Here is a 19562-nt window from a genome sequence, read left to right as displayed (position 1 = left end):
CCTACTATACTGACATACACTAAAAAAAAAATGGGGGTAGGGAGGGGGGGAGCTACATAACTTTCAATGTTTTCCCTGGAGTTAGAGAGGGAGACACTATCTCAGACCCTTATTAGCATCACAGGAGAGCAATAACCCCCCCACTTCCAACCCAAAAATCACTTATTTTTTAAAAGGAATTTCAGTATGTGCTGTAAAGAAGGGTGTTCTATCAGGAAACCGATTTAAAAAAAAAAATTCAAATTGACCGTGTCCTTTAAAGCCATAACCAAGCCTTTGTTTGGTAATATTTTTCTGACCAATCTACTAGACCAGGCAACCAAATTATTACAATGGCCTGGTAAACATTTATGAAGTCTCCCAGAGTCTTTTCTGAATGGCCAGCTGAGTTACTGAAGCTGTATGCAAAAGATTGAGATATATTAGTATATCCGGAGTCATTTACATTACATTGGATATCACAATGAGCTAAAAAGGGAAACAAAAGGTAAGTAATACTAATTGTAAAGTAAATATTTAAAGGAATAAGTAGTTTAGGTCCCTAATTTGATATATAGCATCTCAAAATGATATAAAAAAGTGCTCTAGTCTCAAGGTGTTTTTTTTTTTTTGTTAAAAATCAACTACTTTATTGTTATGAATTTACCTGCAAAATCCACATCCTACAGCTACCATTTATATGACTTCTATTATCAGTATTTCCAGAAATGGGCTCACAGATGATGATGATAATAATGTAAAGGGTACATTATTATTGTTCTATAGGTCAAGATGGATGCAGGGAAAGTTTATGCAGTGAGACTTTTCTTTTTTAAAAACAGCTAAGGATTGAAAAAATCATGCTTTTAAATGTTATCCTTTTCAGCTCTAAGTATTTACAATACAAGAGTCAATCTCATCATTAGTTTAAGAATAGTGGAGTAAATCTAATGCCACAAGATTTCAGCAAAGTTGGTTTAACAGCGATGTGAGTGCAGCTTTACTACAATGTTGCCTCCATAATAAGACTGGCAGGATTTAAAATTCATGTTACTTCATTACACAACTATTCTCTGTAAAGTAACAGGATAGTTTTGAGTAAATGCTCCTGTATTTTATGGCTCTAATTAGCGCACGCACACAAAGATGGAATTGTATGTGTGAATTAGGAATAATTTAAAACACATACTTTTGAAAAACAGGGCCCATGAGAGCATAATCTAGGTATGACAATTTTTCTGTTTGTTTAACTTTTTGGGTAAGTTGTCTAACACAAGTGTATTACTAAATTTATATAGCAAAATTTCATCCTTAAGGATCTCAAAGTACTTTACAATCAAATTTTATTTGGAGAATTGTCTCTGGAAACAATTTGTTTTATTTTTAATATTGTAAACGTAAGTATATACTAACTCATAGGAAACAGTAACACCCACTGAATTACCAACTCAAAACTCTGCTGAAATAATGTCTTGAGAACATAAGAATGGCCCTTACTGGGTCAGACCAAAGGTCCATCTAGCCCAGCATCCTGTCTTTCGACAGTGGCCAATGCCAGGTACCCCAGAGGGAATGAATGGAACAGGTAATCATCAAGTGATCCATCCCCTGTCGCCCATTCTCAGGTTCTGGCAAACAGAGGCTAGGGCATTCTATTCAAGAATTATCCTAGCTATGTTTAGCTTCTGACATACCACAAGATCATAGCACAACTTGGTATGGGGGAAGACATATCTCCTTCCCTTGATAGTTGATCAGCATGGAGAATTTGTCAAACTTCTGTAGCACTATTTTTTCTTTGCTAGGAGTTACTGCAAAGTTAAAATAAAATATTGGGGCATACTGATTGGTTGATGAGGTGGTTAGCTTTGCTATTATAATGAAGTATTACATCAGAAGGAGCGTTCTAGCTTAATAATAAAGGGAATAGACTGCAAATGAAAAACCCTAAAATAAAAGGAGTCATGGATATTTATTGTATAACTATATATTCTTGCTCATTGTGTTGGAACAGATACAAAGATTGCTCAGCTTTGTACTTCTCTCATCTATTCTACTCAGACATTCTTAGTGCACAAAAAATAAAATCCAACCAATACCAACCGCAGAAGTGCATCCCAGCTATTATTATAGTCCAGGACACCTTTCAGTTATTCTCCTCACAAAAATTTATTGTTTATAGCACTGTAAATTCTTCAAAACTGAGAGCTAGTTACTAAAGTCCTTCTGGTTACCTTACTATGTCAGGTTTGTTCTACAAAAATTCAAAAACCATGTTTATTTTACAGATTCCAATACCAAAACAGAGGTCAAGTAGGCCAATTCTTTTAAATGAATTGGCCAACTGATACATAATGCATTGCTCTATTCATTAAATGGATTGGACAATGACTAGCTTTCAAAGCACTAGCTACAAAAATTTGCCGACTAATCTCCCAGGTCAAGTTTAGAGACTGAACGATTAACAAGAAGTGAATCTAACAGGATATCATCTGTTAGAACAGGAGATCAAGGGCACAGTATGCCTAATATGGTAACAAAGAATACATTTTTTTGTTATCACCTCTGATTTTACATAAGGGAGATCTTCAATATGGTAAAATAATAATTGGGCCAATACAAATTTTAAACAGTCCTATGAATATTAAGTAAACTACTACTATCTAACTTAGATAGTACACATTATTTCATGAAACAGGAAAAAAATGAAAAAAGAATATTTTAAAAGTCCAGTCTCTCCAATTCCTTTAGATATCAAGAGAGTAGTTAATACTTATTAAATTATTTGTTCAAGAATTTCTCCCCACGAAGTAAAACAGCTCTGCCATACAACAGCTGTTGTGTTTAAGTGTGGTTAACAATCTTACTTTCTAACATAAAAATACAGTACATTTAATTATTTAACACAGGGGTTTTTTTCTTGTTTTTTTTTTTGTAATAAGGGAACAGCCCCAGCTGATCCTCAGGTAAGAGGAGGTCAGCTCTATTTTTCATCCGCTCAAGTGAAAATGTAAAGGACTCAAGTATATACAGGTTTTTCATAATTTATTTTGTCTATATTTCAGAAATGAATTCAGTGCTTATGATGCCTGGTTTACAGAAGTCCTCTGCAGTCAAGGCGCTACACAGTACCCCACATGGCCTGACAGTGGGCCTCAACTCTCAAACAGACTGACCAATTCTTAAGGCCACTTCTATGGTAAAGATGAAACAGCATCAGCAGTTCAGGCTAAGAAGCTTTGCCTGGACCACATGGACAAAGCATAGCTTCAAAACTCTGCTCTGGTCTAGAATACTTAAAACAAAAGTAGTCCCAGTGTTTTAAACATGGCTTAAAACCAGTTGGGCTCACAGTTTTATCACTGTGAGTGAAAGAATAGTTCAGTGTCCTGCATCAGTCAATTCACAGCCTTTCTACTGAGATTGGCTATTAGAAAGGAGCTGTTACAAGCAACCAGCTTGTACTGTGATGGCTTGACAATATGGGACAAATGACTAAAATAACTGAAGTGAGCTCACACTTTGTCAAGTGGGAAAGAAAGGAGTTGGTGGCAGGAGATTGAAGATTTTAAAATAGCATTAATTTCTTGCAAAGGAGCAGTTGGTTGTTTAGGCTGTGTCAACATTATAATTTGCAGCAGGGTCTGAAAAAGTATGAACCATGTATGTTTCCACCCACGGTTGCAGTGGTGTGGACAGGATCAACTGAGTCCCAACCACCATTTTAAGAGAACAGGAGTTAAGTGTAGTTAATCCTGTCCATACCAGCAGGCAGGACAAATGGCTTCAACACCAGATCCAAAGGGGGAATAGAACTGTGTTTGACAGGCATTATCAAAATACAGATGAAAACTGCAGTGCAAACACAGCCTTAAAGTATTGTTCTACTCTGAAACATGAAAAGTAAGAATGACTTCTTCCTTAAATCTGCTTTCTATTTGTATTGAGACATATCTGTTTACTTCAGTAACAACTTTTGCTACTTTTTGTACCTGACAGCACTACTGAGTCAACATAGCTTTCCAAGAGAAAAATCAATAGAACAGGTAACTAAATTTCAATTGCAGGGCCCCCTTTATGTTTGTGCAATGCCATTAGAGACAATCGGACTGCAGCAGTGTAACTGAATCTTCATTACTGTTAATTATGAGCGCTAAAAAGAACACAATGATTTTCAGATTTTAAGCTGATTTTGCAGGACAGAAAAACAATTTTACATGTAAACTGATCGTATCTGAACTGGAAATGTTTGAGACAAAGTAAGCATGGAATCTCATGGTCCATTTTATAAAGTCACTTTTCAGAATATAACTTTATGGTCTCTACATACTATTTAGCCATTAATCCAGAACGCTATTTTAACAAACAATTGTGCTTAGCCCACATTGTCAGGCAGACAATCTAAACTGTTTAAATCCTGTGTTTAACACAATTTTGATGACAGGTGTAATCCTCGATACTGATGGCACTTATATATTTTCTCAAAACTGGAAAGGCTCCTGTTATTTAACACAGTTCACTAAACATACAGATATCAAATTTACATATATAAATAATGCTCCTCAAATTTTGGATTTAAATTATAGCTTTCATTATTAGTGAAAGCTCTAGTTAAAAACTGCAAAATGGTTTCCTTGATAACACCATTGTCAGATACAATTTTCTGAAAAGCTTCCATTTGGGCTGAAACTTTCCGTGCTTGATCTCAGCCCAAAAGGTGCACTTTATAGACATAAAAAAGGAAAAAAAGGTTAAAAAAAATCAAGTGTGCTAAAATGTCCCCTTACTCATTTTTTATTTAGAAAAGTCAGGATATAACCATAAAGTCATACTAAAGGGGGACACTAAATTGTAAATGTATTGTATATTTCAATTATGCTTAACATGAATACATATACCACTTAAACATTTCTTGCTTCAAGAAATTTCTATTTCCCTAGAACTTCAGTTCACAAATCTTCCTGTTTTACTTTGTACCAAAACGTAAAAGTGTACAGGGATTAAATTGTCTACTGTCTGCATGGATGGACGACTGTGTACAGTAGTCAATGGGGCCAAGTGAAATTCATTCTAATAGTTATGTGCAATCATGCATCCAAATGTAGAAAACCACAAAAATTTACAGCAAAAAAGGGGAAAAGGTTTTATGAAGTAACCCTGAATTAAACACAGGATCTTCCACAAATATACCTGTTTGTGGGTTTGGGTGAGTGTGGTGTTTGTGTTTTAAGATCAAGCCACCACACATATTCTTACTGGATCGAATATTTCTAGAACTATTGTTAACAAAGAATTTGAAAATAATACAGAGGGGCACCACAGAAAGAATGCATTATGGATCTATAGCCACTTGATTTTCTTCATCTGCTTGGTGATAATCCTTGATGTCCTGGCAAAGTAGCTGACCTCAAGACAGCAGACTAATTGATTCAAGATGATCCTTCAATACATTCAATATTGTGAGCTTTGCTCAAGTTTTTCTCCTAACATTAGCTATATCAGGTGATAGTGAAAGTTATTTCACTATCAAACAATACATTTCCTCATATTAAAGGGTCCTTTATAAATATAAATAGTACACAAATCACAAATAAGAATAATACACTTTTGCCTGTTGAACATAGTAGAAAGGAATATATACTACAAAAATTGAGTTGTCTTACTGGGCATCAGACCTTTCTTTCTACTTTTCAAATCTGAAGAGTGGTAGAAAATCAATTGTTGGCTCCAGACTGCAAAATGCTGTGTGCTCTCCACTGTCACATCAATGAGAGCTTGAGTGCACTCTGCAACTTTCAGGACTGGGCCCTCTAATTAAAAACTGTTGGACAGCAAAGATAGTGTGACATCTTTTATGCAACGTACAATATTTTACACATATAGAAATACATAGACACATACAAACAAAAAGGGTTTTGTTTTGTTTTTACCTAAATGCAAACTGGATGAGGATCCATGTGATGAAAGTGATGGCGGTGGCGTAAGTGAATGTCCTGGAGTTTGGCTTGGCAGAGGCATGCCTATTGGACTTGGAGAGGAGGAAAATCCCAGACTATTGTAAAATGGCTGCCCTATGGGTGCTAGGCTGCTACTAGATCTTTTGTACAAGTCAGAACTAGTAGATAGAGAATCTCTCCTTGTGGCACTACTACTTGCAGAACTGCCAACTGAAGAAGAAATAAAAAAACCCTAATTACATACAGTGTCAACTGAATAAAACCTATCCCCAACTACAGCTGGGCAATAACAGATGTGATCACAATAACTATAACAATTGTTATGATAAAGACAATTACTGTGATAACCGTACATGCTTTTGAATAAATCACAAACGGGTATAAACATACCACAGATAAGGAAGTATTTTACTCAATGCCCAAATCTTTTGACATTTCACTTCAGACTTTTTACTGGTATATTGTAGTACTATGTTTTAGTGTCCTCACTTCAGGCTTTGGGACCAGCAGTCAGAAATTTCCTACACTATGCTTTATATGGTTCAGTGGTGCTGAAAGTATTGCCACTAATATCTGCAAAAAAAATTCCCCACAGGAAATAATTCAAGTTGGTGCCACTTGGTTTCAGGAAACAGGCTGGATAAAATAAAGGTATTTGCTTAAAAGCTGAGAAAATAAAATAATGAATCTCCTTCACTTTTGCCCCAGCTGCTACTGAACTTCTCTTCTTTGTCAGACACCTCTTAGAACTGTGGAAACCAACTGGCCATTCTAAGAAAGTAATTCTGCTAGAGTCAGTTTTCAAATTCTCTGAGAGAGTTGTTGGTTTTCAAAGAGAGAATATTTTGGAGGAAGATCATAAAGGATCATAAGCTGAAAAGAGGAGAAGCAGAGCACAGGGTGGGATAAACAAAATAAGGGGAGGAACTGGGAACAGCTTTAAACGCTATTGTGGTATTGCTTGAAAGTAAATTACGGACTAGAAGCTTAGGCTAAATTGTATTAGTGAAGGACTGGTATATTGCCCAGTAGTATCAGCAGGCTGATGACCATTCTAGGATAAATGAAGGGATACATATAAATCACCATTTTACAAACTAAAATATTCTGTAATGTTATGTAATAGTGAAATGTTAAAACAGAGTTCTTGTTTTAATTTTGGAACATTTCTAGCACACTGGTGAACGTAACTAATGCTGCTGCACTTCCAAAAGTAATGAGCACATCTTGAACTCAGTTTGGCAAATTGATTTTTATGTCAGTTTAAAAAGGACAGGATCAAAGCTGACAGTTTTAAGCTCTGACATGTATAAATATAAAAATAATAGGTGGCGCAGGTAGCACTGCAAACTATTAAGGTTGCCCATCAATTCCTAGGACTGGAAGCACCATGTATTATTATTACTACAAGATCCTGATTTTCAGTTGCTTTTAAGTTTACCAAACTTTAACCATTTGGGCTGAAATTTTCCTTGCTGCATTCCTGCCTCAAGCTGAATTTTTTGGAAAATTTCATTCAGAACAGTTCAGCCATTTCAGAGAGACTGGGGTTAGTGAAGAATATGCTTTATTTATGTTAAATTCTGGCAACTTTTAAGAAGCTCTCGTATCCCCAAGGTTTGGAACAGAAACTTTAAATTTGGCTGAGGGTGGTCTTTGTGTCAGGGATAAGCCTTGTTGTCCCTGTAAAAACTGTCCAGATTTGTTCAAGTTATAAGCCTTTGGGGAAAAAAATAGTTTGCATATGCTCAGTAGAGACTAGAGTATCAGCTAAAATCTCCAAAAAGTCTACACTAGGCATATCCCCTCCCCCAAGACCAAGCAGGACTTTCCACGCAACTTCAGCTCTAGGCTGTTGCATGCTGTGCCTGGGCTGAACACCAGAACTGATAGTCTGGAGACTCTCTTTTCTGCGCTCTTATTGTCTCCTGCTGATGGGCCCAGGCACTGAATGGGACAAGAAGGCTTGGACTGGGAACTCACTGGGCAAGGAGAAAGAATCAAAGGAGGCTGGAGATCAGAGGAGATGCCAACGTGGAGACTGGGACAAGGAACTGGGGGGCAGACACAAAACACTGACACTAGAAAAGAAGCCCAGGGACAGAGACATATCAGACAAGGAGCTAGGGGAAAGGGGGGGAGGAGGGGAGGGCACAGAATGGGACTGGGCCTAGCTAGGTAAGGAGACTGGATATAAGGAGCTGGGGGGGAAGATTAAGAAACCTGGGACGAGAAGTGTGAGGAGCGGAGAATGGGTCTAAAGGTACCAACCCTGCTGATGAACGATATGGGTGTCTACTTGATGCAATATGATTGCATTTTGGTTTTTTAGTTTACCTTTTTAAAAAGTAAGAAATTGCATACAAAGAACTACATTAAAATAATGTTATTAAGGTTGCAAGTGCAAGAACTCACAAGTCAGGAAATGCCAGAATTAAGGTTGCCTAATTTGGCCCCCTTGGGAGTACGCATTACAATACAATCTTTAATTACATGATTACATACTATTTTTTCCACTACCTTTTTCAGTGCATAGAGATGTCTTAATGAGTAGCTATTCAATATATTGTTTTCCTCTTATTGTTCAATAGGTGATCCCATATCTTATTTACTAAACACAATTTCCGCATCCATTTTTCTGTGGCACTTCTCACTATAGGATCTGAGTGCTTCACAAAATTAATGAATTTATCTTCACAATAGCTCTGTGAGATGAGTGGGTGTATTACCCCATAGACTTCAGTTGCAACTGTGAGTGCTCAGCATTTCTGCAAATCAGAACCCAATGTCTCAAATCCAGCACCAAGAAACTGAGGAACACAATTAATGACCACCTTTGAAAAGTTTGATTTAAGTAACTTGCCCAGTATCACACAGGATCTCTGTGATAAATGCAGGAATAGAACCCAATTCTCCAGGGCAGCATTCAACTGCCTTCACCATGAAACCATGCTTTCTCTTCCTGCATTCCTCTGCCTCACTACACATTTTCCAACTTCTACAACAAACGAAGAAGGGTTGTACAGACTTTCCTTCACTATACAATCCTGATTCATCCCCAAAACCAGGTCCATCTAGTGAACTGAATAAGGTAGGGGTCCTGTGGAATAAATAGGTCATAATCATGTAATTAAAAATGTAGCATAATGCATGTGCAGAAGAGGGCCAAATTAAGGGTGCACAAGCAACCTTAATACTGAGCATTTCCTAACTAAGTGCTTGACTTTGCATCCTTAACAATGTTCTTTTAATATAGGTTTGTGTGTGTAATTTATATACGAGAGCAGAGTAGTACAATTCATAGTCATCACAAGCATGCCTGCCTCTGTTTGCGCTACTTTGTTTCCCAGCCAGTCAGTTAGGATATTAGGTTTACCACAGATTTACTTTGGAGTGCTTAATTAGATTGTTAATTTTTTTTATTTTTACAGGAAAGAGCTATGTTTTTGCCTGTCAGTCTTCATTCTTCCCATTTAATTAGTACCCAGGTCTTGCAAGGCACTGAGTGGAGACAGAGAGAGAAGCTCAGTACTCTGACAAGTCAACTATTAAGCAAATTCCCCTTTAATTTGTGGCAAGTATGCATTAACATCATTTTACATAGGAAGGGGTTCTACAGTTCAGTTATCAAAGCTGTTATAATTAGTATTTTTATCAGCAACTATATAGGTTTTAAAAAAGGCCGTGGTTTGGTAGGTATGAACTATACTTGGCACAAGGGCACCTGAATATATTAGGTAGCAACTCATCCTAAGGGTTCCACTACACTTCTCAAAATACAAAGCACAGACTGCTTCTTTCCTCATGAAGGGCTCACCTGTCAGTAAAGTCAGCTGGAGTAATGATTGAGAGATTTCAGCATCTTGGGGCTGCGGCCAAGGTACCCACTGCTATATGACAGAGGGCTCAATCTGTTGACTTTCAAAACATGCTGGAAGGGTAATTTTTGCCTCAGTGGTGGGCCGATATGTGGTTGACATTTATTTAAGTTGTGGGGTTGTCTTTTTGATGCTGCTGCTCAACAAGTTGTGAATTTAAAAATATTCTACATGTTTAGAGATTTCCTACAGGGTTTATATCTTGTACATTAAAAATATATATATATATATATACACATACGATTCACTTCATCAGCCAATAAAGTGCAACCAAATCTGGAGCAGAACAGGGCTGTTTAACAGTACACAGAAAGATTACAGAGTGGTTCAGCAGAGAAATCTACATTTAAAAGTTTAGAAATGGGAATGCACAATTACTTTGTAATTAAGGCCCATCTGTATTCAACACTGCTTGAGATCATTTGAGAACACAACTGAATACCCTTCTAGTTTTTTGTTTTTAAAGAAAGGGGTCATATTTGGGTGCTCTTAATTCCCCCAAAATTGGCATAATTAAAGGCCAGATTGTAAGCTTTGATTCTAGATTTCCTGGCTTTAGTAGTTTTATCACAATGAATGTTATTCACATTCCTTAGTGGAAAACAATGTTGAGACAACCTGTATATATGCCATACTTAAAAGAATACCGTTGAAGTGTGTAAGCTCAAAATTTTGCCCCAACATTTATTCATTTGAGAAGTGCATGCAATTGTTAGAGTGTTCTACTGATGTTACTAAAATAAACTTAGTAAGCAACCCTGTGCCATAAGTAACTAATGACTAATGGATGTATATAGCTGAGGAAGAGATTTTCTACAAAGGAGTTGAGTTTCCAGCTTGTAGAGTTGATGAAGAAGTGATTTGAACAGGAAAAGCTACCTTTCCATGTGCTCTTATGTGAATAAAAAGAGTATGTCAAGTTTCTACAACAACTAAAAAAAATCAAGAACATTATGGCTGTGTGTCATATAGTGTTTTTCAAAATAGACAATTCAATTTTGGGACATCTATGATAATGATTAAGGCCACAGTCCTGTCAAGAATTACAGGCATGCTTAACTATACTTATCAGAGCAATCCAAATGAAGACTATGAGACTACTAATTGGAGTATGTCTTTGCAGAATCACAGCCTAAGGCCCTTTAAAATATCATGTAAGGATGAGCACAACATTTGGTCATATCTGGTGTGTGAGTGTGAAATACTATTTCAATCAATAGTTCTAAAATAATTAAAAAAAAACTTCAAGACATAAAAAGCAAGTTACACCTCAAAAGCGATGGGCTAATCAATGGTTTTATAATATTTTTAAAAACACAAAATGCAGTATTGCCTGAGCAGCTTTCTAAAAACAAACAAACACAAGAACATTCTAGACTAGTATACAGTGCTTATTATAGGAAAGTAATTTTTTGAGAGGTTTCTGACTGAGGTGTATTTTTTTATATTACTAATTTATTAAGAGAACAAGTTGCTTCTTATACAGAAGGCCTAGTGGATTAAACAGACTCTTGCTCTTCTCTCTAGATTATGTGGCTATTTTTGTTTTAAACCTAAATAACCTATTTTTCAAGTTCTATCTGGAAATATGCGTGGAAGCAAGAGGCATGTATTTTTTCCTTAAAGCACAAATCTCATAAAATCTCCTCACTATGTTAAAGAACCTACCTGATGAGCCAAATCCGCCAAGTGCAGAGCCGATAGCTGCTCCTAAGGAGCTGCTACTTCCAAAGCCAAGAGATGTACTTCCTGGTTGGCCAGGACCATGTGAAAAAAGGGAACTGCTCTGGGAGTTATTGGTCAAAGAGTTACTGCCATAAAATGAATTAGATTGTAGACTACTATTTGTTTGCTGCTGCGGCTGTTGTGGTTGGGCACCAAGTGGCCGAAATAGACCGTTCGTGGCTCCCGCGAGATTGTTTGCTGTTCCTCCAGCTGAAGCTGCTGCAGCTGTAAGACACATGTTTTCAATCATCATAACGGCTCTCTAAAACATTTTGACCTTGCAAATGGACTATTCAGATCTAATCTTATGTTCATGGATCCCTCCCAAAGAAGTAGATATGTACACCTTAAATTAAGGACTAAAATATACTTTGCAATACTGTACAATCTTGATTATCCAAGGGAAAAAATGATTATTTTTGGATAATTGAGGCTGTGGGAAATTGTCGATGCAATTCAGAAAATTTTCAGTGCAGACATGACTGTGTGCAGAATGGGATTTTTGTAATCAAGGTTGGGATAGCAGTGTTGTAACTAACAATTGAAAGATGCCTTCATCTGCAACTGTCAAAAATGAGCTCTGGATAAAAATAAGCAGCTGGAGAGGGTCAACAAAGTCTTATTTTCTGAGATTTTCTACAGGTTCATTTTGTCCATCTGGTGCCAGGAGTTACGATTTGAATTTTATGGGAGCTACAAGCTAATGCAAAATGTACAATGTACTAAAGAAACGAGCACCAGACCCTACAACTATTGAAGGGTAGAAAATAGAACTAGAACCTTTTGATGTCATATTAAGTTCTCCCTTTCTTCCTATTACCCACTGTACATTTTAATCCTTGCTGCTTTCTCCATGAGGCCCCAGGGCAATCCATAACCTTCTGCCAGGCCGAAGCAATGAAATGGTGCTTCCTTAGGGAAAGCATCCTTTTAGAGACTGATGGGAAGTGCATGTATATGCATGGGGAGAGGGGAAGGAGAGAATGCACTCTTTTAGAAGCAGTAATATTTGCAGGGACGTCCCTGTATGTATATGGGGAGAGGGGTGAGGAAAAAAGGGAGGGAAGCTATACCTTTGAGAAGCAGCAGCATTTGCAGGGGTGTGCCTGTATGGGGAAAGGCATGAGAGAAAAAGGAAGGAGAGCATGTATGATATATCTTTCAGAACCAGTAATCTTTGCAGGGTTTACATAGAGTAAGTACCATAATTAATACTGGATATTCCTCAAAAAAGATTAGAGTGAGAAGTTGCAATATAAAACTTGAAAAAAAATGTATGGCAGGTCTAATACTTACCTGCTTGTGCTGCTGCAGAACTAATTATAACAGGAGTTGAGGCCACCAATCTGACTGGTGCTCCAAGGCCAGTTCTTGCTCCAGGGCCTACTACTAAGGCACCAGTCTGATCATAATAGGCAGTAGGGGCTAGTACTTGATAGCCTAGACAATACAAAATAAAATGTTTACTAGTAAAAACGTGTTTTTGGGGAAAAAAGCATAGGTCAACATCTCTTCTCTCCTTGAAGAATTTTATGCCAATGAACAAACCCAGAAGGCAGTATTTTTGCAATATTCCCTAAACGTCAACTAGATCTCAGGTTGAGCTAAACATCCAGAAAACAAATTTTGAAAATAATTTTCATGTATATGTACATTTACACTGGAAAAATGTCAATGAAACTGGGAAGCTCTAATATTGTACATCCCAAAGAAGTTCAAGAGCTTGAGCTTCCCTAAATTGAATTGGATTTTTATTTTGAAATATCGATTCTCTTTAAAAATATTTTTTTCCTATGTGGCATTGAAGTTTAGAAGCACTGTTTTTTACTTTCAATGTTAATAAGCAGGTTTCTGATTCCAGGGTTTAAAGAGCAACATCATTTGCCATAGTTGAGTGGAATCTTCTAATCTATTTCTTCTTATACTTTTAAATATATTTTCTATTTCTTCCATTCTACCATTATTTGCGTGTAAATAAATATATATAGAGAGAGCTAAAAAACCCTCACCCCCATCACCGCACACATACCTACCTCTTAAGTTAAATTAGGCGTGGGATCGAGAGTTTCTTGCATTTCCAGGCATAACCACATTTAAAATCCACCCACAAAAATATTTTGGGGGAGGACAGTTCCTGCAGCAGTACAGGTGGGAATATTAAAATTAAGTGCTGGAATTAAAATGACTCTGTCCTAGTCAGTTTCACTTTGAAACTCTCAGAAAATATTTTTCCTACAAATGAAACTGATTAAGTTTATGTCAGTTTCATTCTGGAATTCTGAGGTTTGGGTGGGGGAGTGTAGGGGGGAAGAGAGAAAACAAAAAACACTTAAAATGAATGCAGACCAGAGAAACAAGGGACACAAAAAAGGAGACTAAGCAAGAATAAAAGGAGGCATGAAAAGGAGAGTATGGCTAAGAAAACACATCTCTCCCTTTCTCTCTCCAAACCAAAATGCAGGGACAGAAACATACAGATATAGAGTAACTTGTGTCCACTACAAAGTACCTAATATCTGAGTCAAAATAAGGGCCTCAGAAATGGAAAAGGAGGAACAATATATAATTCCAGAAAGGAAGAGGGTAAGACAGAAAAAATAAAAGCAATTGCTTAAATTTATCTAGGTATGTATTTAAACAAAATAAAATCACAGTGATCATTCCATATGCTCCTCCCACACGCAAGCAAGCTGGTTCAAATATATATAACTGGGGTGGCCAAACTATGGCTCTTGTACAGTTAAAGTGCGGCTTGCGGAGCCTCTCCCCACCCCTCCTCCCCCATTCTCCACCTACCAGACTCAGAGGAGAGTTCAGGGCTTCTGCCCTGCAGGAAGAGGGGGGTGGGTGGTGCTAGGGGCTTTTGCAAAAGATGACTGATGCTTGGGGGGGAGGAGGGGGAGGGCGCCCACAATTTAAAGGCCCCTCCCAACAGTTTGAGTCACAACCCCCAGCATGCCTCCCCCCCTTAACAGCCCCTCCCTGCAGCTTCCAGGTGTTAGCTTTGCCTGGAGACGCAGTAGCAAAACAGCTGTAAGCTGCAGAGAGGGGCCTCTGCTTTAGCTCTGCAAGGAGAAGCAGTAGCAAAAGCAGCATCTCTTTGGCAGCTCACAGCTTGCCGGCTGCCATGCAGTGAGGGGTCCCAGCAGAACCATGTGACCAAGCAGGGCCAGCAAACACTGGCAAGAATCAGGAGGGGGTGACGTGATGCCTCTGGCTTTTGCCCAGTGGGGAGGGGGAGTTCGGGACTTCAGCCTCAAGCCCTGGCAGTCACCTCCCATGGAGCTGTAGCCCCGAGACCCCCCATTTCCACAAGTCTGAAGCCCCAAGACCTAACAGTCACACCTCGTCTCTCGAACATCAGAAGACTGTCGTATGTGGTGAAGAGGGTCAGTAAGTTTGGCCATCCCTGATATATACTATCCCTGATATATTGCAAAGGTTCCAAAAAAAAAAAAAAAAATCAAGCACTTTAAAGTTAGGAAATGCCAGAATAAAGTTACCTGTGCAACCTTAATTTACATGATCATATACTATATTTCCACAGGATCCCTGCCTCATTCAGTGCACAGGATAGATGGTGTTCCTCAAAAGCGTAACCATTCAGGTTTTTAACTTTTTTCATCAAATGTGTTGTCTCAGGCTTTATTTAACATACCCCCATCCAAACTCTGTATTGAACACATAATCAGTAGTCTCTTGTATGGGTATTTCTACAATATTCCTCTCTGTAGTATCTTAGTACTTCACAAACATTGATGAATTTACCTTGACAACACTCATGAGAAGTGAGGTCCCACTGTCATGAGTCCATGAATGTTGGCTACTCAACGCGAGATATCTAAGGTCTGATCTTTTCACAGTACTTCACATTTTTACAACTCTTGATATATTCAAAGCACAGGTCCAACCAACTTCAGCTTTAGTAGTGAGTGCTCAGCACTTCTGCAAATCTGACCTCGGGATCTCAAGTCAGGTACCCAGAAGAGGAGGAACACACAATTAGAGGCCACCTGTGAAGTTTAGTTTAAGTCACTTGACCAGCACCATGCAGTAACAGGGATAAAATCCAAATTTCCAGCACGGTAGTCAACTGCCTAAATCACAGTATCATCCTCTCTCTTCCTGTAGTCCCATTTCATTCACTCCACACCTTTCAACTTCTGTAACAAATAATACAAGGATCCTATAGACTACAGCAACATTCTCCCTCACCTCAATTCATCCACAGGTCCATCCTGTGCACTGATTAACACAGAAATCCTGTGGGGGAAAATACTGGGAGCATGTAAATAAAGACTGTAAACTGAAGATGGCACAAAGAAGCTGAATAGAGTTGCACAGGCAATCTTAATTCTTGGATTTCCGAATTCGAGCGCTTGACTTTTCAATCTTGATACGCTTTTGAGATAGTTTTCTTAAAATGTCATTTCTTAAGCATTTAAAAAGCAAACTGAAAAACAAATTCCACCATGCAGAACCCCGTCAACCCCCATGAGGATCATCAAAGTTCAGCACACACCTCCTCCACTGGAGCTCTAAGAGCAACCCTGAGTAAGTCTATCAGCAGACTTCTTACAAGAGAGACACTCTGCAGGTGGATCCCCACAGTGAATGGCTAGACAGCAGAAAAATGATGAAACTCTAGAATGCTCGGTTCAAGGCTATGGAGGGCAATGTGCTATAGAGGTTATAAACCCTTATGCTGTGTCCCTCTCTGCTCCTATTGCCTGCAGCATGTCACTATCTCTACCCCTTATGCACTCCAGTCAGGCTGCTTCCTCCGCCTCTTCCAAAATGACAGCAGAGGAAGCATTGAGAGCATAGGAAAGAGTCTCCCTGCTCTCAGTTCCAGTGCCTGGTGCCACTACAGTCCCGAAGACCAATTTAAAGGAAGTCCTGTTCAGCTCCTGAAGCTGTGGACTAGTGCATGCTCAGTGCCCTTGGAATCTTTGGAGAATATTGATGCCAACTCTTACAAGCCTGCATTTAGCATGTGCAAACAACAGTTTTCAGAGGCCTAAAATTCAACTAAGTTTGATCAGATTTTCACAGGGGCAGCAGAATGTACCTCCTGCCAAATTTTGAGTCCCTGCCCCAAGCCAAGGAAGCACCTACAGTATTTCAACTAAACAGGAGTAAATGCTTTTTTTCAAAAACGTTGGCGAAGCAATGCATTTCCCCCTAGCCTTATTCTCAGAACTGGTGGAACTGTTTTCTGAAAATTTTTAAAAAAATTCAACTTGAGGCAAACACCCAGCATGGAAAATTTCCAGCCTGAACAGTTACAGTTTGGCAAAAGTTATATAAGCAACTGAAGACAGGGTTGTATAATGTAAAGTGTTGGACAACCTTAACTATAGCCTGTGCTGCCAGCTCCACCTATAGAACTGCTGTGCTGCCACAGGCTTCACCACTACGACCGCGGCTTTCCTACGCTAGAAAAGGGTGAGGCTTTCTGACTGCACTCAGCTTTAGTGAAGTTCTGTAAAGAATGCAGAACAGAATATTAGAAGGTAAGTGATATAAAATGCACAGCAGAAAAACACTCCTTACAATGTTACTATACACATTTATTACGAACATTAGTCATAATGATCCAACTACCAGTATTTTCACCTCCCTTTTATTTACATGTCTTCCAATGTATTCAAGCATAGTGGACTTTTAATTGATTACTGGTATGCCACAATAAATCTACTTTTTCAGAACTAGAAAGGGAAAAGGTTACTTACCAGTACTTTTGTTTATTTGAGTCTATTGTTTTTGCATATCCATACTTCTGAAATGATGCTATAACATCAACATGCACACACCCCACATGAGCATGTAAACAGTCACAGCTCTCTACATGGTTTCAGGCTCACAACACCTGTATATGTATTTTTCCCAAGCAAGAGTGGGGGGAGGTGTGCAGGGAAAGGAAGTTCTATGTGTACACAAACTTGGAGTAATACAACGTGTTAACATCAGAGCTCAAAAACTACTTTGTATTTCAGATTCACTAAAATTGTTGACTACCATGATGTGTTATTTCTGCACCATGTCCAGGTATGAAAACAGATTGGAGATGTCTAAGAAACAGGAGGATTCCACATGCTGTTCGTATTTGCTTGTCACTATCTTATCCATGTCCTCTGGCAGTTTGCTAATGAGCGATAATCGGCATGGGAATTAGTGTCAAGAGACTGTTTCCTGAGAAAAGAAAAGGAGTACTTGTGGCACCTTAGAGACTAACCAATTTATTTGAGCATAAGCTTTCGTGAGCTACAGAAAGGCTTGGACTAGGGATATGTTTGAGATCTGCTGGCAGTTAGCACCCCTCCCCCCCATTTTTGTGATGCATAAATGATCTCCACCAATAAAAGGCCTCAGCATTACCCACTCAATCTCCTCAGACATAAGGAACAGGGCCCCAGTGACTAAATTGCTGAGAAGATCTTGTTACGTACATCTAGAACCTTAGAACGAGACACTATGTAAACTGTATTCCCTCCTGCCTTGACATCAAGACCATCCTGCATCAGATTTGCTGGAGAGAAACTGATAAGATTCAACATGGCCTCCCACCTATCATTTCTCTCCCTCCTCCTGTCACAGATCTGTGGTTCCTTGCCTGCTCTCCTCCTCTAACCTCTCCCCGCACCTGTTCCAGTGACCACATGATCTCTCACATCATGATCTTCATTGCACCTATTCATCTTGCTCCTCAACTAGATCCCTCACTCCCAGCTCACTGCCTTCACAATGCAAGCATCCTGTGATCTCCTCATCCATAAGATAAAAGCTGCTTCTCTAACACCATCTTTAATCCTCTGAACACAAGAATGCCATCTACTACTGCTGCCTCAAGTTCCTCTGCACCATTTGATTTCCTTGCAGTCTGGCTTACCCACTCTCCACTCCACTGAAACTGCTTTCACAAAGGCCAAAGACTTCTTTTCACCTGAAGCTCATGGCTTCTACTTCATCCTTAGTCTTCATCACTTCCCATTATGATTTTGAAAGCTCTGATCATACCCACCCCTTTCTTGAAATCTGATCCCTTGGTTTTTGTACCTCCATCTTCCGTTTATCCTCCTATCTAGCTGCATGGAGTGGAAAATACAGTAGACAGGTATATGTACACAGTACATGAAAAGATGGGAGTTGCCTCACCAAGTGGGGGGTCAGTGCTAACAAGACAATTCAGTGGAAGTGGGCTATTCTCACTTGGTAAGGCAACTCTCATCTTTTCATGTACTGTGTATATATACCTGTCTACTGTATTTTCCAATCCATGCATCTGATGAAGTGGGTTTTAGCCCATGAAAGCTTATGTCCAAATAAATTTGTTAGTCTCTAAGGTGCCACAAATACTCCTCGTTGTTTTTCCTGATACAGATTAACATGGCTACTACTCTGAAACCCGTCCTCCTATCTATAATTCTGTCAGCATTTTTTAAATGGCGTTACTCATCCTTTCCTCTCCCACTCTAATCAGGGAAGCTACAGTGCTTTGCCTAGGCCTACTCCTTCCTCTCTTTACATCATTTCTCTAGTTGATTACACAGCTTCAATTGCAATCTTTACACCTACAACAGGAAAAATCTACTGACCTGTCTCAGACTCATAGATGTCTCCTTCCATCCAATCCCATATCAGAGCCCATCATCTCTTCCTGGACACCTTACTGTCAATTTAAATTTAACATCACTAAATCGGATCGTCTACCTTCCTAAATCCTTCACCACTGCTTCTTTCTCAATCACTGTTCACACTATCACCCTGCACTCTCTCATTCTGGAGGTCATTTTAGATTCCACACTCTCGACTTTGATCTACGCATCCAGGCTAGTCTAATTCTTGGTGCTGCTTCCTTCTCAGCATGTCCAAGATCCACCCTTTTGTTTCTGCATAGTAAGCTAAAATGCTCAACCAGACCCTCCTCATCTCTGTTCTTGATTACTGCAACCTTCTCTTCTTTTCGCTCCTGTCATAAGGATGCCCATACTGGATCAGACCAATTCCTCTGACAGACACT

General features: G+C 38.8%; 1 protein-coding gene across 5 annotated transcripts in view; it reads right to left on the bottom strand.

Annotated features, from left to right (window-relative positions):
• PUM2 (pumilio RNA binding family member 2) overlaps positions 1–19562 on the bottom strand; it is a 106724-nt gene that overhangs the window by 18117 nt on the left and 69045 nt on the right. For all 5 annotated transcript variants that reach the window (XM_084624744.1, XM_084624740.1, XM_084624741.1 and 2 more), the window contains 3 exons: positions 12836–12979; positions 11483–11764; positions 5910–6146 (listed from right to left, as the gene is read on the bottom strand). In XM_084624744.1, the coding sequence (XP_084480870.1) occupies positions 5910–6146; positions 11483–11764; positions 12836–12979 (663 nt within the window). The remainder of the gene's footprint in view (positions 1–5909; positions 6147–11482; positions 11765–12835; positions 12980–19562) is intronic.

Source organism: Lepidochelys olivacea (genome assembly GCF_965140295.1).
Source record: "Lepidochelys olivacea isolate rLepOli2 genome assembly, chromosome: 3".
NCBI lineage: Eukaryota > Metazoa > Chordata > Testudines > Cheloniidae > Lepidochelys > Lepidochelys olivacea.
This window is presented reverse-complemented; position numbering and strand designations above follow the sequence as displayed.